The sequence below is a fragment of the Penicillium psychrosexuale genome, assembly GCF_028828465.1.
Source record: "Penicillium psychrosexuale strain IBT 29551 chromosome Unknown utg000006l, whole genome shotgun sequence".
Taxonomy (NCBI): Eukaryota; Fungi; Ascomycota; class Eurotiomycetes; order Eurotiales; family Aspergillaceae; genus Penicillium; species Penicillium psychrosexuale.
In genome coordinates, this window is record NW_026643191.1 from 901,387 (window position 1) to 924,120 (window position 22,734).

The 22,734-nt window shown below is 49.6% G+C and overlaps 9 protein-coding genes across 9 annotated transcripts; 2 read left to right on the forward strand and 7 right to left on the reverse strand.

The window, feature by feature from the left end:
- Positions 1 to 610: 610 nt before the first annotated feature.
- On the reverse strand, positions 611 to 1,654 carry N7518_010175 (ABC transporter C family protein; the record flags this gene model as incomplete). Its single annotated transcript, XM_057191101.1, has 3 exons — positions 611 to 1,229; positions 1,285 to 1,365; positions 1,416 to 1,654. 3 exons carry the CDS (start codon positions 1,652 to 1,654, stop codon positions 611 to 613), a joined length of 939 nt encoding a protein of 312 aa, XP_057037237.1.
- Positions 1,655 to 1,765: 111 nt separating this feature from the next.
- Positions 1,766 to 3,312, reverse strand: N7518_010176 (uncharacterized protein; the record flags this gene model as incomplete). Its single annotated transcript, XM_057191102.1, has 8 exons — positions 1,766 to 2,034; positions 2,088 to 2,152; positions 2,200 to 2,250; positions 2,300 to 2,371; positions 2,433 to 2,544; positions 2,600 to 2,935; positions 2,987 to 3,149; positions 3,211 to 3,312. 8 exons carry the CDS (start codon positions 3,310 to 3,312, stop codon positions 1,766 to 1,768), a joined length of 1,170 nt encoding a protein of 389 aa, XP_057037238.1.
- A 935-nt stretch (positions 3,313 to 4,247) lies between these two features.
- N7518_010177 (putative quinol monooxygenase) lies at positions 4,248 to 4,603 on the reverse strand (the record flags this gene model as incomplete). The annotated part of the gene is made up of 2 exons (XM_057191103.1): positions 4,248 to 4,534; positions 4,582 to 4,603. The coding sequence occupies 2 exons, from the start codon at positions 4,601 to 4,603 to the stop codon at positions 4,248 to 4,250; spliced, it is 309 nt and encodes a 102-aa protein (XP_057037239.1).
- Positions 4,604 to 4,900: 297 nt separating this feature from the next.
- On the reverse strand, positions 4,901 to 5,638 carry N7518_010178 (uncharacterized protein; the record flags this gene model as incomplete). Its single annotated transcript, XM_057191104.1, has 1 exon — positions 4,901 to 5,638. The coding sequence occupies one exon, from the start codon at positions 5,636 to 5,638 to the stop codon at positions 4,901 to 4,903; it is 738 nt and encodes a 245-aa protein (XP_057037240.1).
- A 281-nt stretch (positions 5,639 to 5,919) lies between these two features.
- Positions 5,920 to 13,224, reverse strand: GbpA (the record flags this gene model as incomplete). The annotated part of the gene is made up of 6 exons (XM_057191105.1): positions 5,920 to 7,247; positions 7,306 to 8,073; positions 8,120 to 9,765; positions 9,816 to 10,152; positions 10,205 to 11,644; positions 11,754 to 13,224. 6 exons carry the CDS (start codon positions 13,222 to 13,224, stop codon positions 5,920 to 5,922), a joined length of 6,990 nt encoding a protein of 2,329 aa, XP_057037241.1.
- Positions 13,225 to 13,639: 415 nt separating this feature from the next.
- On the forward strand, positions 13,640 to 14,960 carry N7518_010180 (uncharacterized protein; the record flags this gene model as incomplete). The annotated part of the gene is made up of 2 exons (XM_057191106.1): positions 13,640 to 13,889; positions 13,957 to 14,960. 2 exons carry the CDS (start codon positions 13,640 to 13,642, stop codon positions 14,958 to 14,960), a joined length of 1,254 nt encoding a protein of 417 aa, XP_057037242.1.
- A 977-nt stretch (positions 14,961 to 15,937) lies between these two features.
- Positions 15,938 to 16,762, forward strand: N7518_010181 (putative U1 snRNP complex component Yhc1; the record flags this gene model as incomplete). The annotated part of the gene is made up of 4 exons (XM_057191107.1): positions 15,938 to 16,004; positions 16,080 to 16,202; positions 16,274 to 16,348; positions 16,404 to 16,762. 4 exons carry the CDS (start codon positions 15,938 to 15,940, stop codon positions 16,760 to 16,762), a joined length of 624 nt encoding a protein of 207 aa, XP_057037243.1.
- An 819-nt stretch (positions 16,763 to 17,581) lies between these two features.
- Positions 17,582 to 19,828, reverse strand: N7518_010182 (transient receptor potential ion channel family protein; the record flags this gene model as incomplete). The annotated part of the gene is made up of 1 exon (XM_057191108.1): positions 17,582 to 19,828. The coding sequence occupies one exon, from the start codon at positions 19,826 to 19,828 to the stop codon at positions 17,582 to 17,584; it is 2,247 nt and encodes a 748-aa protein (XP_057037244.1).
- A 1,578-nt stretch (positions 19,829 to 21,406) lies between these two features.
- N7518_010183 (uncharacterized protein) lies at positions 21,407 to 22,660 on the reverse strand (the record flags this gene model as incomplete). Its single annotated transcript, XM_057191109.1, has 1 exon — positions 21,407 to 22,660. The coding sequence occupies one exon, from the start codon at positions 22,658 to 22,660 to the stop codon at positions 21,407 to 21,409; it is 1,254 nt and encodes a 417-aa protein (XP_057037245.1).
- Between the last annotated feature and the right edge of the window lie 74 nt (positions 22,661 to 22,734).

Sequence of the window (22,734 nt, forward strand, 5' to 3'; positions counted from 1 at the left end):
CGCATTTCCCCAGATTTTCCTTTCCCCAACTTTTTCTGCGTTGGACCGAGTCATGCGTCTCGGAGCGTGATCTTTCCAGCCCTGGATGCCGAGGAACCCCCGCTTAAGGGGTAGGATGCAGAGGAATGATTCCGCGATCTCGTGGGGGCTTGGAATACGTGTCTGGACGTGACACGGTGGTATGGAGTAGGATTGTCAGGTGTTAGGTTCCTAGAATAATATGCCGATCTCCCAAAGGGTTAGCGCCTGACTTCATAATCTTCAGGGGAACATTCCATTACCCCTCACATAGAACACAACTATGTTATGGAGAAGAGAAGAGAATTACTACACAGAATACACATCCTCATGTTACTAGCTACACACATTTTAAACGATTGGGTAAAGGCGTGTATTTATCTCACAGCCACCAAATACCGTGAGCCACCCTCAGCCACAGGGTAAAGGTCTGTCACATGATACCGCCGGCTAGTTTTATGAAGCTACTCTTAGACATAGTCAACATTGCCCAGAAATGAAACCCGAGGAATGATCAAATCCAAAATAGGGATTCCTTCTTTTGTAAACTTAGTCTACCTGTCTTAGTTTTTTTTATTCCCACCGATTTGTGTCAGACCGACGGGGTAGTGACCGTACTCTCAACACTGGACCTACCCACCAGGTCCGCAAACATAGACGGCCGAGCCAGCAAATCCCGAGGAGGCCCATACTCAGCCAACCTCCCCCGGTCCAACACCGCAACCACGTCCGAATCCATAATCGTATCCAACCGATGAGCAACGGTAAGCACCGTGTAGTCCTGGAACTCATCCCGAATGATCCCTTGCATGACCTGATCCGTCTCGGCGTCGACATTGCTTGTTGCTTCGTCGAGGATTAGAATCGTCCCTGAGCGTAGCATCGTGCGAGCCAGACAGAACAGCTGTTGCTCTCCTTGCGACAGGGGTTGCTCTTTGATCTGTGCGTCCAATCCACCCCGCTTCTCGATAGCGTCCCAAACCTTTGTTTTCTTGAGAGCGTTGATAATGGCTTCGTCGGATAACTTGTTACTGGGGTTGACGTTAATCCGAACGGATTCGCTCAGGAAGAATGGCTCTTGCGGGATGGCGACGAGACGGCTGCGGATTAGCTCCCGTGGCAGGGTTTGTAGGTCGTATCCGTCAATCGCGATACTTCCACTGTCAAGGTCTAATAGACGGAGTAAGGATAGCAGAAGTGAGCTCTTGCCGCTATATTATCACCCATTGTTAGTAAACAGGAGGTTCCTGGGAAAGAGATACCCACCTTCCGGTCCGCCCACAGATGCCAACTTTCTGGCCAGGCAGTATAGACATGGAGATCTTCTTCAGAGCTGGGATGGAGGGGCTAAGTACTGGCCAGCGTCGTCCATAGTAACCAATAAAGCCTAGCATTACCCGTAAGAAGCCGAAATATCCTTCAGTTCAATAGCACCATGCTCCGGCCATGTGTCCGGGGGAATAGTATCTTCCCCTTCCTGATACTCAGGTTTGACAGTCTGCTCCAAATTCTTCAATCTCGCAATCGCTCCCAGCGAGGTCTCTAATTGTGTCCAGCTGTCAATCAAAACAGCCAGAGCTTGGTTGAATCCGAGAACGTTATTCAGTGCCAGGCCGATAGTGCCCGCACTGGTCATATGCGGCAGTAAGACCGCCAGGGCAATGACTACAACACCAACTGCCGCAACGAGGAGATCGAGAACAAGGTTGAGCCAGCACTGGATGCAGTACATCAAGTCGAACGGCCTCTAGGTGGTGTCCAGCAGCTTGGTGTTGGTCTCCTGGAATTTCTCCTGCCAGCCAAACGCACGAAGTGTGGACAGGCCCTCTAGGGTCTCCAGGAAATGACTGTACAGCGGGCTCCGGGACTCGAGATCGAGGAATCGCAGTTGGCGCGACGTGCGGAGGTAGAACCGCTGCAGCCAGTACACGGTGACGGCACAGATTGGAATACAAACGGACATGTAAGATGAGCCCATCGCGATAAGTGCTGTCTGGGAAAGGATTTGGAAAATCTCTGTATTCTGGATTAGCCTACCTCCATGCATATACCACTTTGGAGACACTTACGGACAACCATGCGAATCAGACAAAGAGGTAATACTCGGTCAATCAAACTGATGTCCTGGCTGAACCTGCGTCATGTCAGAATCGAATCATCTACCACTTTCAAAGGCCTTACTGGTTCAATATTACACCACTATCGGTTTTTGCAAAGAAAGATAAAGGCGCGCTATGCAAGATCAGCAGTTGTCAGCTTCAAGAAAGACATACGCCCTTACCCAACAGCAACCCGCAGAAGGATTCGATGAAGATTGAGAGAGGAGATTGGCGACATCCAGATCAGAGCCCACCTGCACCAATTGTTAGACTTTTACCTCGACTTCCCTATTTCGCCACGAACACGACACATACCAGAAGGTTAGACAGCGGGAAAGCATAGCGGCAACAGCCAGGACAACATAGACGCTCATATATTTTCCAATAGAACCTCCATTCACGTTTGTCCACCATTGAAGCCAGATCTCTGTATACTGTTAGCATCCGAGTCGGTTCATCCTAACAGTTCGACCTGAACTCACGCTGGAAGGTGGTTGCAAAGGTAAACAACGCGGTACAAGCTATGAAGCCAAATGTCCGAGGCCAGCCAAAAGATCGGAAGTAGTACGCATAGACTGCCATATCACCAGTCTGGCGTGTTAGATCTGCGTCATCTGGTCCCGGCGCCTTTATTTTCGGCCGTGGTTTGGAGGATGGCTGGGGTGCACCGGCAACGTCCTCCGCACCGAGGACCTCCTCGTAGTCGGAGGTCGCTATGTCTGTTTTGCTTTTCTGGATGTCCTGGCCGCTCAAAACCTCTCGGACCTTTCCCTCCCGAGTTAGAACAATAACCTGGTCGGCGATGTTGAGATGGCGCACTGGAAATGATTAGTTACGTCTTCAATTATAGGACCGATTGTGGTACATACCGGAGTGAGTCACCAGGAGGATGGTAGTCTGCAACCGCCGAAGCAATCCTTGCTCGCCGAATAAGCGGTTTACGACCAGTATTTCGGTCTTCTGATCCAGGGCACTCAGAACATCATCCAGTAAAATAATACTGCGTCTAGCGTAGACCGCTCGAGCAAGTGCCTACAAAAAAAGAATTAGTGGTTGGTAAACGTTGAGTAGGATAGAAGCTAGTTGAACGTACTACTCTCTGCTTTTGACCGCCACTAAGGGTTACTCCTCGACTCCCAACTACAGTCTGTTCGGCATGAGGGCCGCGACAGGTCTTCCTCCAGAGCACAGGCATGGATGGTAGTCTGAAACCATACATGATCAATTTTTTCCTCGTCGCAAAACCCGCAGATAACATCTTTGATGGTACCATTGGGCAACCAGGTAGGTGGAACTAGTATTTACTACTACGTCTGCTATTTATTTAGTAAAAACTACTAATTCTGTCTTATTCTTTATCGATATAGGGTCAAAAATAACTAAAAGGTCAGTATAAAGCTAGTAAATTATATGCTAGAATGCTAACAGACCGACCTTTAGATTTTACTATATTGGAAACCTTCTCAAGGTCATTGTCGGACCGTTGTCATCGCCTCTACTATACAGTGTACTGTCTCACGAGACCATGTCACTACCGTGCAGTCCGAGCCAATAGCCATCGTTGGGGCTGTAGATCCCCCGGACAGAGCAATTCGACGTCAAAGCTCTGGGAGCTAAGGAGTCCGGGAACTGTTTTAATCCTCCAGGGCTGATAGCTTCTACCGATATTAAGGCACGGGCCACGTTCGCCATTCCTACCATGTTTTGACGCGCAACTTGTCGGAATAAAACTTACTGAAGCTAATTGTATCGGCCCTCAGTATCGTCTACGCCTTGAGGCCGTCTAGAATCGGTTAACTCCGTTGGTTTACGGCTGAGACAGCGGTCTATGTTGGGTTGATGTGGGGGGAATATGATCGGCCGGCACCTAGACTCCTTCTCGAACCGTCTCTTATTTCTTTGACTGGCATTGTTGTAGAATTAGCCGACATCTATCATCTATGACTAATTTCTTAGCAGTTCCAAAACTAAGGGTAGAAAAGGTCATATGATGGTTATGTCATTAAGGATAGCTCCAAGGTTACCAGATCGAATTATATATATTCAGCCAAAAATGCTAGCCAAATTGAACGGGTGTGTAGATAGGCAAATGTCGGTTTGAGGGTGTGTGTACAGTAGTTCTCTTCTAATTTACATCTTAGAGCCCTCCAACTCCTCCAAGCGGTGCATATCCATATCCTTCTCCAACAGAGGAATGACGTAGGGGTCGAAAGTCTTCCAGTAAGGGTTGTTGAGGTGGTACTGCTGCGACGATTCCTGGGCGTAGCGCTCGACGATGGTGAAATCCTGCTTGTCGAAGACGGACTGCGACACAAACCAGGAGAGGGTTTCCTTGTCGTTCGAGTAGACGTTGGAAGCTTCAACGAGCTTGGCCTTGAGCTTGGAGATGGACTCTTCGTCCGGCTTGGCACGGAGGTCTATGACTGTCAGCATTGGGAATAGCAACACGAGGGGTATCACATACGGACGACGATTGTGTAAACCATGATTGTTTAGAGGTGAATGATAGAGGGATTGAGGGGCAATGGACTTGGAGGGGAATACTTTTACGAATTTAGTCATCGGTGAATTATGCAGAATGTAAATCTCCGAAATTTACCCGGCTAGGTCTTGATGTCTTGATAAGCTTATTTCCATTCCAGTATCTCCACCAAGCTCCAACGATCATGAAATATCCCTTGGAAAGACAAAATCCCAACGGAGACATGCCCAGTTCCAATTCTCAGTTCCTGTGAGCCAACCTAGCAAGCAGGCTCATCACCCGTCTTGCCAAATCCGGACACTTAAGATCGGATGTCGTCACGAGCCGCACTGCCAGGAACCACCTTGCTAACCATAGCGCCCGCGACACACTGCATCCACTGGTAGGGCTCATCGGCACGAAGACGACTGGAGAACGAGCCCTTGGCCTTCATAGCGAGAATGGTAGTCACAAACTGCACCAAACGCGAGACGTAGCTCGAATTGAGTCTCTCCGCGCCGGTGAGATCAATGATGACCTCCTGCACGTTGTGTCCCACCGGGACAGCGCGACAAGCAGCCCTCCAATCCGAGTTGAGGGTGATGAACTCCAAGCCCTCGGGGTGGGTGACGTAGTCGATGAAGACGCCGTCCATGCTCGGGTACGGGAACGGCAGTGCCATGAAGAACTCGCGGACCTCGATCGGCTCGTTGCGAGACAGGCGGCAGTATCCGTCGCCGGACAGGCCGCGGAGGCTCAGCTCGGGGAATCGTCTGCCGATGAACCGGTGCAGGGGGGCGAGGCGGAGCTTGGTCGCGGTTGCGTTCGGTGCGGTGCTGGCGAGGTAGACCTCGAATGCCTTGGGGTCTTCGAAGACGAAGGTTGGGTTTGTGACATAGGCAGGGAGCTCGGTGAGCCGCACTGACATGCGCAGGGTGGAGGCGCCGATCGGGCTGGCTACGAGGTCGCCGTTGATGAGGGAGATCAGCAGCTCGGTGTTCACCGTGAGGATCTTCATCCCGTTGGCAAGTTGATCAATGTTCATTGTGGCGGTTGCCATTTGAAGAAACGTGATTTGGGAACTTGGTTTAGGGAATTGGTTGATGGAATGAAGAAAGGACTAAGGTAATGCGACAGGTCGTGTGAAATTTATGGCAATGTGAATGTGTGACGACGTAAGCGTTTGATGCGTTGTGAACTATACGTTGTCGCGATGTCTACTGTAGGTGCACTTCCTGAAGAGTCTTTCCAATTTGCTAAAGAGCAAACAAATATGAATAGCGATCTACCTGACTTCATTAGATGTTAATGACATTCTATTCTCAATGCAATATCCCAACCTCAGGAACTTCCAAGCGCAGCATCTGACACCCAGTGAGAACCACCAGCACATCGGTAACCGCCACTTTGTTTAAGCCATTTATAGCCAGCAACACAGACTCCCATGGTCCTCAGCTTCATCTGATTAGCTTGTTCCTTGCGGCGAGCCTCGGCCAAAGCCTCTTGCTGCTTGCGGAGTTTCTCCAAGATCTCTTCCTGCCTCCTGCGTTCCATCTCAAGCTTGAGTCGGGCTTGTTCGAGGAGTCTTTTGGCATCTTCGTCTGCTTTCCTTTTGGCCTCCTCCAGCTCCCGCGCGGCCTTTTCCTCCTCCGCCTTCAATTTCAATATCTCCTGCTTCTGCTTATCATATTCCTCTTTCAAACGCAAGTACTCTTTCTCTTTGGCTTCTGCTAGAGCCTTGTCCTTTTCGAGTTGATGCCACACTTCGTCTGTAACATCGGCATCTCGCTTTGCGGTGGCAATGGAATTCTCTGTCTTGGGCTCTGTCATGTCTGGTTCCTTGGAGGCCTCATTCTCGGAGACCGAGCTTTGATTGTCCAGCTTGGTGACAGGCTTACTCAAAGGTTGAGTGCGTACAGCCAGGTCTGTTTGCTCTGCCGCTTTGATCGCAGTTGATAGACCGTTTTGCGGATAGACTTCCCGGCTGGATCGCTCATTGATCATTGAGTCGAGGGCTTCGAGCACCGTGTCTTCGCTCAGCACCAGCTTCTTCCCACTAGATGACAGAAGAGTTTTGCCAAAGATTGTCTTCGTAAGCGTTCCAACGTCTCGTGCATTTGCCCAGCCTGCAGATTTCGCAAGTCTATCAAAGCGCTGCGACATTCCCTTCATAAAGTCGAAATCTAGACTCTCCAAGCAGACTAGATCGAACTGAGCCTGTGATCTGTTGAGGAGGTCTCTTTTTTCTTTTAACAAGAGCTCGTAAACTAAGTTGACACAGTCTGCTGAGGACAATGGGTCAAATTGAAGAGACTCTGGGAAGCGACTGGTGAGCCCCGGATTGATTGACATGAGACGGTTGATGTCTCCATCATAACCGGCCAGAATGATGATCAGCTTTTGAGCAAACTTGGGCTTGGTAATGGCATCCACAATCTCATCCATGGCCTCTTTGGCGAAATGTCCCTCAGCGAGCCGATAGGCTTCGTCAATGAACAAGACTTTTCCAAGGCCACGTTCGAGGACTTGCTGAGTCTTCGGGCCTGTATGGCCTATATATTGACCCACCAAGTCCGTCGCTGAGGTTTCGACCACTTCACTCGAAGCTAACAAGCCCATGTCATAGTAGACTTGCCCCATCTTTCTAGCTGTGCTCGTTTTTCCGGTACCTAGGATTTAAATGTCAGCAATATTCGGCGGACAAAGACTGAGCAGAGAGGTGTATACCTGGAGGACCACGGAAAACAAAGTTAAACGGCAACTGCGTGCTCGGATCCAAGTCCAGTCGTCTGAGGCTCTGAACCATTTGCCGATAGCCTTCCAGTTTGGCAACGATACTTTCACATCCTATGACGCCTTCGAACATCTTCGCAACACTTTCCTTCTTATCCGCGCGATCAAAGTCTTCGTCAAAGTCAGAAGCATCAAGCACAGAATCCGGAACAGAACCGGGGCGTTTGATGGAAGAGAGGCGCTTTTGATACCGCATCTTGGCGGCGTTGAGGAGAATATCAATCTCGCCTGCATTTCCAAAATGCGGCCGATTCCGAGAACGCTCGAGCATCTCCAATACCACACAGCGGCCACGATCAGTTATTCCAAACCCTTGCTCTTTGAGCTTGAGGTCCAAAATCGCATCCAGCTCACTCGAGGTGAAGTCCTCGAAGACAAATGCCTGGTCAATTGGAAAACGTCGGGTGAGGCCAGGGTTGACCTTTTGAAACATCTCTTCCATAAGATCCTTGTAACCTAGAAGCAAGACGCACCTATCGTCACCAGGTGTGCTTTGCACTTCTGCCACGATGGTGTCTATCACGGCAGCTCGGTATGGGTCACTGTTGGAACCTGTCCCATCCGAGGTACCTCCAGAGAACAGTCCATAGGCCTCGTCGATGACTAGAACCTTTCCCAATGTAGATGCAAGTATCCCTTTGGTGTTCTTTTCGGACTCTCCAATCACACTGCCAACGAAGTCTGACGGGTTCTTTACCACCACTGCGATTGTCAGTAAATCTCATAGACAGCCGAGGAGCTCACATACCTTCGCCATTGGACAAAAACCCGATATCCACAAGTATCTGACCGTAGATCTTTGCGATAGAGGTTTTCCCCGTTCCGGGATTTCCCAAGAAAACTTTGTTGAGACTGTACTCAACCAGGGGCTTCTCATCCAGCTCACGCTGGTAGTTGTATCGCATGGTGTCTAGTATGGCCTCCACCGTCTTCTTCACAGAGTCCAAACCAATCATAGTCTGCAGCTTTTGCCAAGCATTGGATGATTTCAAAGCCTGCGATGGATCTGGCCCGATCATGTCTTCCTTGCTCAGGAAGAAATCATCAACCTTGCTCGCACCCTGTCGTGTTTCCCGGCTGAGCCGTGCAGCCTGCCGTTCGGAAATCTTGGCCATGGCATTCTCAACGGCTCTTGCATTGGCGAATCCCTCACGACCACGTCCGCTCCCAACCCGACGAGCTACAATGCGACAGTAAAGTCCGCCAAGGTTATCCTCGACCTTCATCTGCTTTTTGTATGTCTTTTCGATGCACCCGACCAAAATCTGCATCAACTCAGCGTCGTCGAAATCATCAAACTTGAGCTCATTTGGGAAACGACTAGGAAGCCCGGGATTGTGCGCGAAGAACTTCTCCATCGGTCGTTGATATCCCGCAAGAATGAAGACCACCTTTCCAGTGAGGTTTTCAACCTCAGCTAAGAGGAAGTCTAGAACCTGGGTGCCGCTAAAACTGCTGCCGACGAGCTGATACGCTTCATCAATGAAGATGGCCCCGCCGCCGTCTTTCAGGAGGGTTTCGATGATTTTTTGGCATCCCGAGACACCATCGTTCGCGAGTCTGGACCCGGTTGTCTCGATGAATTTGTCGCCGGGAATGATCCCCATGGACGATAGGAACTTCGCGTATAGACGCGCAACGGTTGTTTTCCCGCTACCGGGATTCCCGAGCAATACAGATCCGAATCGATCGTGGCTCATATCAATGTTCTGTCTAATTGCGACGTCCACTTTAGCTTTGATCGACAAGAACTTTGTCTTCACTGATTCAAGTCCGATCATGTCGATTAACTTGTCGATCTCCTGGCTTTGAGCGTTGAGGAACTTCTTTTGATACTTCCAGTCTGCTTGAGCCGCGGACATCTTTTGTGATGGCATGACTTGTCGACTTGGAGGCTGCACACTACGGCTTTGAGTGCCTGTGGCACTGAAATCCGAGCTTGCTTCCGTGATAGTTGGGGGCGTGCTGGGAATGGCCCCAGAGCTCAATTTCCGCTGAGGAGATACAGGGCGCGGAGGGTTCTTCAAATCCTCAATTTCCTGGCGGTATTGTTCAAGGACCTTCGCTCGCTCCATATCATCGAATTCATCGCGTCGCACACGCTTGAGATGAGAAGCCTCCTCCTGAGCCTCTGCAAGCTGCCGGGCGTACTCGTTCTGTTTTCTTTGCCGTTCTATCTCTAGTCTGATATCGCGTTGGCGCTTGCGCTCTTTTACCTGATCTTCTTGGATGCAGAAACGACATGAGCCCTTGGCCTGGGAACAGGACAGAGACAAGGAATGACCGCGGGAACACTTCCATTTAACCATTTTTGTGCACTTCATTTTTGAGTGATCCAGAAGCTGGTGACATTTTGAGGGGCACTCGTGTACTCCGCAACTCAGTTTCACGCCGCTATGGGAAAGTCAGTATTAAGATATCAGCAAAAGTTCTGGTAAACCTACCAAGGGGCAGAGCATCCTCCGTCTGGGCATTCTCTATCGAAGTCCTCCGCTGTTCGGAGAATAGAATTTGTCTGCGGATGCTTTTCGCATTGGACGGGCAGTCCATCGTATAGATGCCCCTCTGACTTCAGTTGGTCGATTAGCGGCTTCCAGTGCTTTTGGCCCTTCCGACTAGAGACGAATGTTTCCGAGTTTCCAACCAGAATGAGGACATTTCGCGCTCGGGAAAGGAGGACGTTGAGGCGCTCGGGGGCTGCCATGAATCCTATGTCGCCAACTTGATTGCTGCGGGTGAGTGACGCTATGACTATCTCACTCTCTTCTCCTTGGAAGTTGTCTATTTTCTCAGGTCAGACTTTGCTTGCACCTAATTACTTCTCCATACTTACCAATTGTAGACAGCTTGATTGGACGCTTCGAATGGGAGGCACCAGCCTGCGACAGAAGGCCTGCTTTGACAAGGTTGTGGGAGTCGAGGTCATTCAGAACTGGGTCGTTCTGTTTGCTTAGAGTCTGTCTCAGTAGACTCAGCTGACCCAAATATGGAGTCAACACGACCAGCTTGTCTGTTCCATATCCCTGCTGTCCGAGATACTTCACGATCTTGAGGACGATCTCTGCCTCGAATACATTTGTCTTACTTTGCTTTGAATTCTCATCGTCCCGGTCAGAGACCTGGACAAAAATGTCTTCCGGGTTTTGATGATGGAAAAATATCACTCTGTCGCACAGACCTCGTGGCTGAGGACGATTCTTGGTCTTTTTATCGTCTTCCAGCCCAGGATAGGTGAGGTTGCGTACAAGACTTGAGATCTCGGGACACATTCTATGTTGCTTGACCAGTGTCGTATGTGGAAATCCGGCATGTATGAGTCTTTCGAAAAGGGAGACGTTCAGGTCATAGCCATCGCCTTTCTCTGTGCTCAAACTGTAGCTGTTGACTTTTGGTCGTAGCTGCTGATGATCTCCTATCAAGATCAAATGCTTGGTCTCCGGTGTCATTGCGGTGAGCACATGCGACTCAAGGATCTCACCCGCTTCTTCAAGAAGCACGATGCCAGGGGAAGCATGTCGAATGTCCTCGGAATACATTGCCGCCGCTGTAGTGGTACAGCCGATGATTCGCTTTGATTTCAAGATTTTCCGGTTTTTCTCACCCAGGGTAGCGCTCAGTTGGCTTTGGCTTTTGTTGAACAATGCTATGCTGACGCCCAAAGACTCCGCCTGTTCCCTCAGCAGAGCTCTCTTCCAAGAGCTGTTTTTCTCGTCCCGTATTTTCTGATCGAGTGCCCAGATGTCCTGACAATGAGCGGGAAGAAGATCAGAACATACCCCTGCGTCCTGGTTGCGGATCCATCGGTGATAAAGGTAGTCTTTCCTGATTGTTTTTCCACTCTTATCGACCACGGCCATGCTGTTTGGTTCCCCCGGCTCCGGTACGGTCAGAGCTGCAAAGTATTCTGGTTCTTCAAACTCCAGATAGTCCAAGATAGATGCAGCATTAGCTGTGAGATTCTTGTAGGCTTGGAAGGAGTCATTCAAATTGTCCTTTTGTTCATTTGCGACCGCTTCGAGTGAATGGATTGTGTTCCAGGTGGTTTGATCCCTATTGTAGGACGAGTGCTGCTTAAACAACCCAAGCGGCTCGGTGCGTTGTGAAGACTTGGACCCGAGTCTTACGATAGCAGAGGGATTGATACCAACGTCTAGTAAGTCTTCCAAGAACTGATCCAAGGCATGATTTGTGTAGCACATAACCAGGATTTTGTCTTTAGCGTTATCATGCAGGGCCTTTGCGAGAAGAGCACCTATGAACGACTTGCCGGTACCTGGAGCTCATACTGTCAGTTTAATGTCCTTGGTTATAGAAATGAGAATATCATGAGAGGATACTGAGATGATAGTGGGAGGATAATGAGACGATCCGCATGATCTTACCTGGGGGTCCTTGAATAAGACTCACTCTCTGTGTCAACCCAGCCAACAGAGAATCTAACTGTGAAGAGTCTAGTGTCACTGACATCGAGGTTTTAAGGGTGCGCTGGATATTACATCCGTATTCTTCCTTTAGCATATTGACCAAATTCCGAGGAACTAGGCTTGAATCCTGCACCGGCTGGCCTTTTTCGTAAAGGAACAACTCCTCTGTGAGAGGCAACTCAATCCTCTCCTGCAAGCCCTTCAAAATTGGCTCGTATGCAAACATTGCTGTGTCAACAAGCAGGAACTCCACGTCATTGTAGAGTTTCAGGTAAAGTAGTGACTTTTTGAGGGCTTCTTCACCTGTAATACGCAGCATAACAACTGGCATTTTGAATAACAGTTCATCAATTTCTCGTTCGATTGTGGCAAAAGCCACGATCTCTGTGTCCCTAATCAAGCAACCAAAAGCACGATGCTTCACAAACTGAGGCGTGTTGTTTAAGAAGGCTTTGCGATCATCCTTTGAGAGGTTCTTGAGCTTTTCAAGGCCATATTGGGCAGTCACGCCGATCGTACATGGTCGAAGGTGGTTTGGGGTTCTAGCAGTGCAGCGGACATGAGAAAGATTGAGATTTCTCAAGTGGAAAGCCGAGCGTCGCCCCTTCTTTGCGCCTGTTGCAATTTGCAAGTCTTCGCGGAGCTCCGAGAGCATATCTTCTCGCAAAAGGCGAAACTGATTGTCAACATGACCGGCAATGCGTTGGCCACTGGACAGCTGTGCGATGTCTTCAGCACGGCGATAAAAGGGTTTCTCCGTACATCCCATCTCATCGGCCGTAGGAAGAATGGCCGTCAAGCGAAAATCAGCAAAATCATTATCGTGCCGACCACCTGCAGTGATCTCAGAGTCTTGGACGGTGGTTGCATGTGATTTCATCTCCAGAAGGTATCTAATCTTGTGGCCCGAGTTTCGTATGTCAACCGAGGGGGAAGAGAAAAGCGATCCATCGTTCAAAACAGCCTGAGCATCAGCTCTAACGTCTACCCTACAAGAGGGAGGCAACGAAAGCAACTCCGCCATCAACCAGCATAAAGCCTGGATCGCATGATCCTCCAGTTTGCGAGTACGGAACGCCTCCAGAAATGCACCCCAGAGGGTGCGCGGCTCCAAGATAATCAGAAGAAGCTGCTCGAGAAATTGGCCGTTGCAGAGGAGCTTGACTTCGCGGTGGTTCAGGTATTGAATAAACTTCGCGGTGTACCCGTTGATGAAGGTCGGGGTTAGGTTAAACCTCAGTCCATTTCGCAAGGCATTCAGAGCGCTTTGGCTTGAGATGATTCGCTGAACGACAATGCTGGGGTCACCCTGGTCCAGGGTTGCTTCAATAAATCGCTTGAAACTGTTCTGATCCTGGACTTCATGCTTTCCCTGGACAACCTCTTTAAAATATTTGGCCAGTCGCTCCGATCGAATATTTTTAGACATGATAGCGAATGAGACTTAACATAGATTACAAGATCAAAGTGGCAGAGACAGATAGAATAAAAGGTGTAGAAAGATATCAGAGTCGAGAGATAAGAAACAGTTTAGATTCCGCATTGCCAACAAAGCAGAGCACAGTTAGACTAATGCAGATGCAGTCTGCCTTGTAGGCTTTTAGCTGATAATGCGCAGTTGGGCTATGTGCAGCAAAACCCAACAAACGCAAGAATGCGCAGGAATAGACCAATGCATGAAGCACAGTATGTGACGTGGCGACAGGGGTCTATGCCCCCGCAGCATAACGTGAGACAACAAACAAAAAGTACCTAAGGCTTTTTTTGTATCTGTCGTTGATTGTTCTTCTGCCTACATACACATACTTCGTCGTGCTGCTTCCTGACCATTAGAGTCTACCACGATGTCTCCACAAGGAAGAGGAAGAGGAAGAGGACGAGGACGAGGACAATGGAGAGGAAGAGGAGGAGCATATGTAACCCAGACCAGTTCACCAGCACCTCCGCTAGGAGATATCATTGTCACAATCTACCTCAATGAAATCGAGAGTCCGGCACCTGATCAAGATGAAGACATATCTCGAATCACGAACAGTCAATATCTGACATCCTACAACTGGCTTGGTGGGGAAAAGAGAAAGATAATCGTTCCAGGTAAGAGGATAATGTCCGATAACCAAGGCACTGTTCATCACCTTTGTGTTAACTGACATATTCCTAGGTGAACCACCAAAGTGGACGCCTCTGTCCGATTCTCCCGCACTTTCACAAGACAGTGGTCATTATTATCGTGATCGAAATGCCGCACAATACCCCACCTATCCTCTGGAGCCAATGGTACAAGCAATACTCACAGACAACCCTGAGTTCCCCATTACCAGTGTGGACATCATTGGGTGCAACAGTACAATGGGGAACCTGCGACGCTTTGCATCTGGGCAGGGTAAGCCCTTTAGGATGCTAGTTGAGGTACTCGGCAAGACAGTATTCTTCATCAGAAGGGAAAATTCGCCCACTGAGGTGTTTCCCGATATCCACGGTTATGGGCATACTTTCCCGGAAGCATACACCACGTGGAATGCAAGTGTGGGCGGGTCCCTGTCCCACCAACGGGTGATGAAGTATGATTTTGCCGGCATGCAGTGCTTGGTACGTTTTGAAGGGGACGGCTTTTTGCCCGACCTGGTCCTGGATAACGAAATCGAAGAACATCCTGTTACCCCGAAGGATAGTATCGACCCAGAAGCTTTGCTGTCCATCGAAAAAGTGACAATTTCAGGTGTCCCCTCGGCCATTACAGAAATGGAACCGAAGCAGCTTGACATTGCAAGACAAGGCCGGCGCATTCCACAGTGTGCAGTCTTTGACCTGAAGACTCGGTCTCGCGCTAAAAAGGGCAGTGTCGTTATTGAGGAAGAACTGCCCCGGTTGTGGATTTCGCGGACTCCCAACTTCATTCTAGCCCACCATACAGCTGGTCGATTCAGGCATGTTCAGGTTCGCGACGTGCGGGATGATGTGAAGCAGTGGGAGGAGACCCAGCAACCGGCTTTGGGCAAGTTTGCCAGCTTGCTCCAAATGATCGTGGAATTCGCTCGGAGCGCGGATAACGGAAAACTTGAAATTGAGCATGAAGAGGGTGAGCAGGTTTTGAATCTGAGAGGACAGGGGGGAGTTGTCAATGGCGTCTTGTCCCCGGCTGTCGCAAGCAAGTGGGATATGTGAACCGGCTCTCTCGAGGATAGTTGGTTTAAGCTACTACTCTGGGTTTGAAGATTGATCTGGGATGTAAATCAGTTCAATACAATCCAATCTCTTCACTTACGACAACCGACTGTAAAGCCATCAGTCTGGCCAGGTGTGCGCAAGTATGGCATCAAGGCTGGCATTAGAAAGCAGAAGTGTCATATCTTGACTGTTCATGGTATTGTTTAATATTTCAACTTAGACACGGTCCTAGACTGGAGGGTTCATTGCCATGCCCGGAGTAGCAGAATGTGCAAGTGTAGTAATGAGTGAATGAATATCGTATATTTTTCGCCGAAGGGGATTTCTGCCTCAATTTCAAGTGCTGATATGGACTTGATGGAACAACTGTACTAGCAAGTTGGAATTGACATCATTATTTCGATCAGAATTCACTCCCTTACCGAGAGGTGCGCTGTCTTGTCAAAGTTGTTGGAGAGCCGATAAGCCACTATTTTGCCACTGCAGACCGCCCGACAACCCTCACCATCGAGCTCCTAACAACTTGCCGATCCTACTATCTCAATTTCTCTCTTATTTGCGTCACCGAGGTTTGACTTCCGAGATTCTACCTCAAACCACGCTATTGCAAATCAGGACAGTTTTTGCTAGCCAAGATCTCCGTCTCTGAACGAGACCCATCCCGAAAGGGAATTTTCCTCTTTCGCGCGACGACAGCAAGGTACTTGCTGCAGAACCGGCAATATGCCCAAATATAAGTACCCTTTGGTCTCTATCTTTGCAACTGAAAGCTAACGTCCCATGCACTCTTCTGTAGGTTTTGCCGCAAATCCACATGTAGACAGACCAAGCCGTGTCATAGCCTATTCCGGGCATGATGCGACACGAGGCTATGCGCCTCACTGCGGCCGGCTGAGCCCATCCATCGACATATTGCTGACTCCTCACTTCAACTTCTAGGCGACTACTGTGATGTCTACCTGACACACGACTCGATGAGCGTGCGCAAGGCGCATAACTCCGGTCGAAACCACCTGAGAAACGTGGTAGACTACTACCAACGTACGTCTGACCGATGGCGCAGCAAGGCGCCCAACCCAACAACTGAATAATAGCTAATCATGTGAACACCTACAGAGATCGGCCAAGAAAAGGCCCAGTCCGTCATCGACTCCATTACCTCCTCCTACGCCGCAGAGGGCCAACAAGCCCCCAACATGATGGCCCCCAGCGCTTTCCCTCCTCCCTTCGGATTCCCTGGTATGACTATGGCTCTCCCTCCCGGGACTCCAAACACCAACCCGAAACCGAAACCAAGCTAACGCCACTAGGACAACCAGGCATGCCCCCTCCTCCCTTCGGTATCCCTCCACCAGGCGCCCCCGGCGCCCCAGGCATGCTCCCTCGTATGTCGCACCCACTTCCACACCCACCCCCACTCTGGATCCCCGAGAACCCCAGCCAAGGATATCCAGCCTACCCAGGATCGTACCAAGCTAATGAATATGCCTCTTACCCAGCCCACGGCCTTCCCTTCCCGCCGCCCTTCCCTAACGCCACCGGAACCCCGCCAACAGGCGGCTTCCCCCCCGCCTCTCCCCAACATGCCCCAGGGCGCAAACTTCCCGATCCCGCCCCCTGGTGGCTTCCCGAACTTCCCCATCCCCCCGCCCGGCGTTGCTGGCTTCCCACCTATCCCTGGTCAGCACGGTATGGCGCCGGGTGGTCCGTCGCCTATTCCTACCGGCCCCCGTGGCTTGGAGGGATATCCTCCTCCCCCTGGAGGTGGACCTCCTGGTGGGATGGATCAGCGGTGGTGATTACGATCATGATCACGATCTTGGGGTTGATTCGCACGTGGATTGTTTCTGATACCTTTTTTTTCCGTGCGGGTCGTCGGCATGGCATGACATCTCATGGGTCTTTTTGCTCTTTACTGTTAGTGTAAAATAGCGGTTTCTTTTTTACGTCTCTTTACTGTTCGTACGTTGTGTTTCGTACAAAATTGTCACTTGGTTTCTAGTCGATTTCGAAAGACATGGCGTCTGAGTTCTTTACGATATCCAAGACCCTGGAACTTGCAAAAGAAAAACTTCGATATCCACATCCATGTAGACATCGGTTTCATATTTACACTAGGATTATCTCCAGAATACTGGTGTATAAAGTGAGAGATGCTGCCCAGGTGACGACCGGAGAAATTGGAATATATTTCATCGGCAGCAGACATAGTGCAAAGCCAACAAAAAGAAACGAGAACCCCCAAGGCCAATCACCATACCCAAATGCATCAAAGAACGCCCAGCGGAAGTGAAAACAAGGGAAAGACACGGCAAAAGGATTTAGGGAGAGAGAGAAGGAGAAAAGAAGCGAGGAGAAGAAGTAAAGGGAAAGGAAGGAATAGATGACAAAAAAAGGCGCACAACCATTAAGAAATGGAGTGGATTAAGAAAAGAAGTTTATCTGAGCGACGAGGATGCTGCAGACGTTGCGCAGAAGCAAAAAAAGAAGAAGAGAAAAGAAACCCGAACCCAGAGGAATGGCGAATGGAAAAATCATAGACCATCGGTATCCCGCGCTAAAACAAAATCACATATCTTCATCTCGGAAGCGACAAAATAAGAGACCAATGGCATTTTTTAATGATCATAGCCAGCACCTCGTTGCCAAGGACTGGCACTGTTCTGGGCTCGATATGTCGTCGACAAAGCAGATTGGCCAACAGGAGAGGTGTTATCAAAGCTCCTTGGCGCGGGTGAAGGGGACCGGCCGTAATGGTCGTATCCGGGGGGAGGATTGTGATGACCTGACGCGTTACTGGGGAACAGTGGCACGGATGGGTCAACGGGGGACCGAGGCGCTTGGACGGCAGACCCGTGCAGGGAGTAGGTCGATTCCATTGGGCGGCCGACGGTAGCACCGTTTCCACTAGAGATAGAAGCGCTATCGTCGTCGAATGGGTTGTTATTATTATATTGTCCAGGCTTCATATCACCACGCGCAGTAGCACCCAAGGCATCCAATTCAGTGGTGAGCTGGGTTTGGGACTTGATGAACGAGCCACGATCGTCGCGCATGGGCTGGTAACGAGTGTCGGGATTCTTCGACACAACGGCATATATCGAGGCGAGCAGGACCAAGATCAAGAGGACCAAAGAAAACACGGCATTGTAAACGAAGAAGATGACACCCATGACACCGATCATCATTCCAGGGGGGTCGAACACATCCGAGAACACGAGCAGGAAGATGGAGTTGATAAAATTGATCACCGCAATGGAGATGTTGAAAACGTTGGTCTTCTTATCCATCCAAGGACGGAGAATGCAGACCGCAACAAGCATGCCTAGCTCAAGGACCACCAAAGCGACTGTCTGAACGACCGGTGCTTCCTGGCTCAGGCCGATGAACATACCCTTGATCAAGGTGTAGACGAGGAACGGAACGACAAAGTAGTATGCCGTTGCTCGGTACTGCACATACAAAAAGCCCCACTTGTTCAGACAGGTTGGGTCGGAGTAAAGAATATATGCCGGGTTCTTGTGCATGGTAACTGAACGCTTTGCCAAACGGATGACCTTCTGAGAGGCCCAACCAAGAGAGACGAGCATAGAAAGGAGCATGACCGCTGCCAAAACAATCTCGGCCGGCGAATCACGCTGAGTGAACTCCCAGAGGCAAAGGATAGACATCTGGGGAAACCCGATGAGAGTCAGTCGGAACAAGATACCACGCAGTACGATCTTCCACCCATTGCGGAAGTCCTGGAACCGGTCGCTCTTCATTTTGCCATGCTTGACAAGTAACTCAGTAATTCCCTTGAAGAGTGCAACGATGATGACGACGATGCAGGTAAAGACCGCAAAGAAAATAAGGCCAGTGAGGAAAATGTTGGTATCCTCCATGTCCGCACGGAATCCAACACGATCAATTCCTCGGATGACAAGAAGTTTCTGGCTTGTCTCGGCTCTCTTGACTATACCACTTCCTCGCTTAACTATCATTGGTCCCACGGCTCTCCTCATGAGGTTCATGGCCGGGTCAACCAAGGCACGCTTACGGCGCCTGAGGACTTCCACAGAAGTATCCCCAAGCTGTGACAGAACTGTCGATGGAGTTCCACCGGTTGACCGCTGATACCAGGTAGCAATCGTCTGGATGAATCCCACGCGGATGATGCCCATGCTCCATTGGAAGTTCTGGGTCCAAGCTTCCACGATCGGGGGCATATGAACGGAGGTCATGCCAATTATTGCTTGAGACTGCATGAATCCGAAAAGAGAAAGCGCATTTGCCGCAACGTGAGCTGCAGTGTTGGAATGACCTAGGCCGGAGGTGATAGCGGATGCAGCGAGACCTAACCCGGAGATAACAGCAGTTGTCCACGAGACTCCGGATTGATTAACGGTCTTGCCGTTGGAAAGCGAGGCCTCGACACAAGCAATCTCTTCTTCGGTGTCAGCTGTCCTGATGACAATCCGCACTTTTGCGTCGAGATCAGGCACGCTGAAGGCAATACCAGGGATATTGGCTGAAGTGCCTGCTGGGAGGTCGAGAGAAAGCGGACCCAAATCCATGGGTCCAGCGGACATGGGACACATACCCATGCCACTAATTTTACAAGGATTAAGGGTGCTCTGATATGCCTGGTAGCCATATGCGGTAAAGGTCATCTCCGCAATAACCTTACCCTCGATGTATGAGACGCCATCGAAGCCGACCACGAGGGAGTTGTTTCCTGGGTAGAAGATGACGCTGAAATATGTTGCCGTGAAGTTGCTACTTTCCATGCACACGCTGAGTGCATTGGATTCAAGGAGTTGGACGGCAGAGGCTAGCGGCGCCAGAAAGGCGACGAAGCAGGTGAGAAGTGATATTACCCGCATGTTGGTGTATATTCGATATAAGGAAGAGGTGAAGCACTGGATAGGTTGCCAGTGGTATACCAGGGCGAGAGGAAATCTGACAGGTACCGTGTCAATGGCACTCCAGAGTACCACGTTGCCAGCCGCCGGATGCGGAAATTTTGGTACGGCGGACTATTGTTGGATAGCCGTGGGGTCGAATTATTCCTCGATGTCTCCTTGCAGACTGAGGCTGTGCTGTATGTTTTGGCGCAAATTGTCGGAAAGCCAGGGTTGAATCCAGGTGTTTTGCCTTTCACTGGGGCATTTGAATATAAGCGGGGCGTAGAAGTAGTTGTAAAGGGGTTGATGGAATCGAAAGAAGCTGTATTGGTAGATCAACGAGAGTGTATAGCCTGAATGAGAGTACGGCCGAGTAGGGCGAAAAGGCGAAGTGGTCGAGAGTGAGTGGACTGGCGATACACAGTATGGCCAAAAAAAGGAGTAAAGGAGTAATAGGCTTGAAATGGTAGAAAGTGGTTTGTAGTGAAGACAAACGGTCCCTAGATTTCAGAAGAGAAGAAGAAGAAAAAAAGAGAGACAATGAGAGAATGAGGGTGAGAGGGAAGAGTCCACGGGTTGTTCACTCAGGGACAGTCGACAAGGGTCCGTGGGAACATTTGAAAGACATTCGAGGTCGTCGCCCATTCCACTGACAAGGTATGTGGTATGGTATTGTACCACCACAGGGGCGGCTATCGGACAGCCAATCACAGTGTGGTATTGGTGGGTATTGTTGTTTGAGTTTGTTTCGTATGTCCACCCACTGTCACCCCCCTTCATGCCACTTTCAAGGCTTCCTCTTTATGTTTCTCTATGTTTCACTTAGTGTCCTCCCCTTCTGCCCTTTATTGTTTCACTCCACTAACACTATTTATATGCATCTTATTCTCGATTCTCCGATCAAAGAAACCAACCTCTTCTCTTTCGGTATACGCGTACTAACGCTAGTTACTGAAAGCGGTTGATGGATCGTGGCGGAATCAGGCGGGTCCTTGGCCCTTGGTCTTATTATTAGCAGAAGACAAAAGTCGGGATAATGCCAATATTAAGTATTACACTGCGCCAAAGGAACGGTTGCCCCCAGCTGTGGAGTGTGCCGCATACAGTGGACCGCCACGTACGGACTACAGACTACAATGGTAACTTTCAATATCAACTTAATATAATGTATGTTGTAACTACTCTACTCTCCTGGGCATTGCGTAAGTATTTCGTCTGCCTTGTCCCTCGCTAATGATGAATCAAATTTAGATTTCAGATTTCCAGGTCCACATTTGTATGTCGCTGCCTACTCCATACGGACGGAGTACTTCGTGAATTTCTTCTGTCGGGTGGGGACCTCTTAGCTGCCGCTTTTATGAGGGCGCTTCTGGATTGGCCTGAGTAACTTTCAGTCCGGAGATGACTTGCTCGATATCACGTGATTAGAAGTATGGGGAGGTTGGTGCTGATGAGGACAATATGTACGGATGATTCAAGAATCTTGTTTACTATAATAAAGAGTCAAACAGAACTAGCCTATGGTCTGATTTTGATTCGATGATTGAACGTGGTGGTTCATACACCATTCTTGGCCATTTTCAGCAACCTGCTCTGAGGTGGCCTCTCCCAGCGAAAGCAATACTGCCCCAGCTTCATTGCGGTGCGCCGAGACCGCACGCCTGTTCTCATATATGGCTCTCCGTCCCGGGTATTGCCTAGCTGGAAAGGCACACTATGGTCGGGCGGGGTTGGCAGGTCCGGCCATGTAAGTCGGTTCGGTGCGTTGATATATCTTTCCATGTCCCCATTGCGTCTCGCAACCCATTCATTCAAAAAGGTGCGGAATTTCGATACGTCAGAGTCAAGTTCACGGTTGCAAGTCCACTCCGATATACTCTGAACCATGTCCATCTGTCGATCCCAGTGGGGAATGCTCGTGAAGTGCGTATCGTTTGTGATAATCTCGTATAGCGTGAATACGACGCCAATCACATCATCGCGGCTATCTAGCAAAAGTTCCTTCCTAGATACAGCCCAATTGAAGTCGAAGAGAAGGATCTTATTTGTATCAGGATCGATAAGCAGATTCCGGGGTGCAATATCTTGATGCATGATCCCTAGTTCGAGATTTAGGAAATCCACAAGTTGGGTAAGCTGTTCTAGCCACTCAAATCGGAACGGTACATTCAGATTGGTTGGATCGGCGAGAGTTCCGCCTGGGATATACTTTGTTGTGAATCCTATCACCCGAGATTCCACGTCTTCGAGAACAACACGATCAAATGGTACTATATTAGGATGCGGCGGCAGACACTTAAGGATGTTGACTTCGTCCCAGGCCATCCGGATGCTTAAAGGCCTTTGTATCACGTTGAATTTAAAGGCAACCCTCTGAGGAGTCCCAGATTCGTCTTCATAGGATAAAAGATCAACGCTTGGTCCAAGTCGATCAATCTCTTCGAGTTCAGAGTAATAGATTGTACGGCAATCGGCAAGCGAGCAACCAGGGAGCGATTTAATCATCGAGAAGGGAAGGTATGCAACAAATAAAGTGTCATCCTCATTTGGATCCATTGAGACTTCAGTAAGAAGCCCATCATCGTCGACTGTAATTGAGCGAACTTGCGGTGACAGGTGATCGGCAAATTGCGCCAGAATGAGGCACTCTTTGTCCTCCTCTGGCGGTAACACTTTGGCGCTGCCTTTGACCTTGATCATCCGCAGTTGATCCCAATCCCAGACGTTGCAATGGGCTTCGGTTAAGGGGTTCTCTTTGCGGCCGAAATAGCCCTGGTTGTCAGAGAGGAATCTTTCTTGGGGCTTAATCATAGCAAACTAAAAAAGTCAAAAGCTCTGATTTATTTTGGCTAGTCTCCACGTTGGCTGAGTGGGAAAGGTAAATG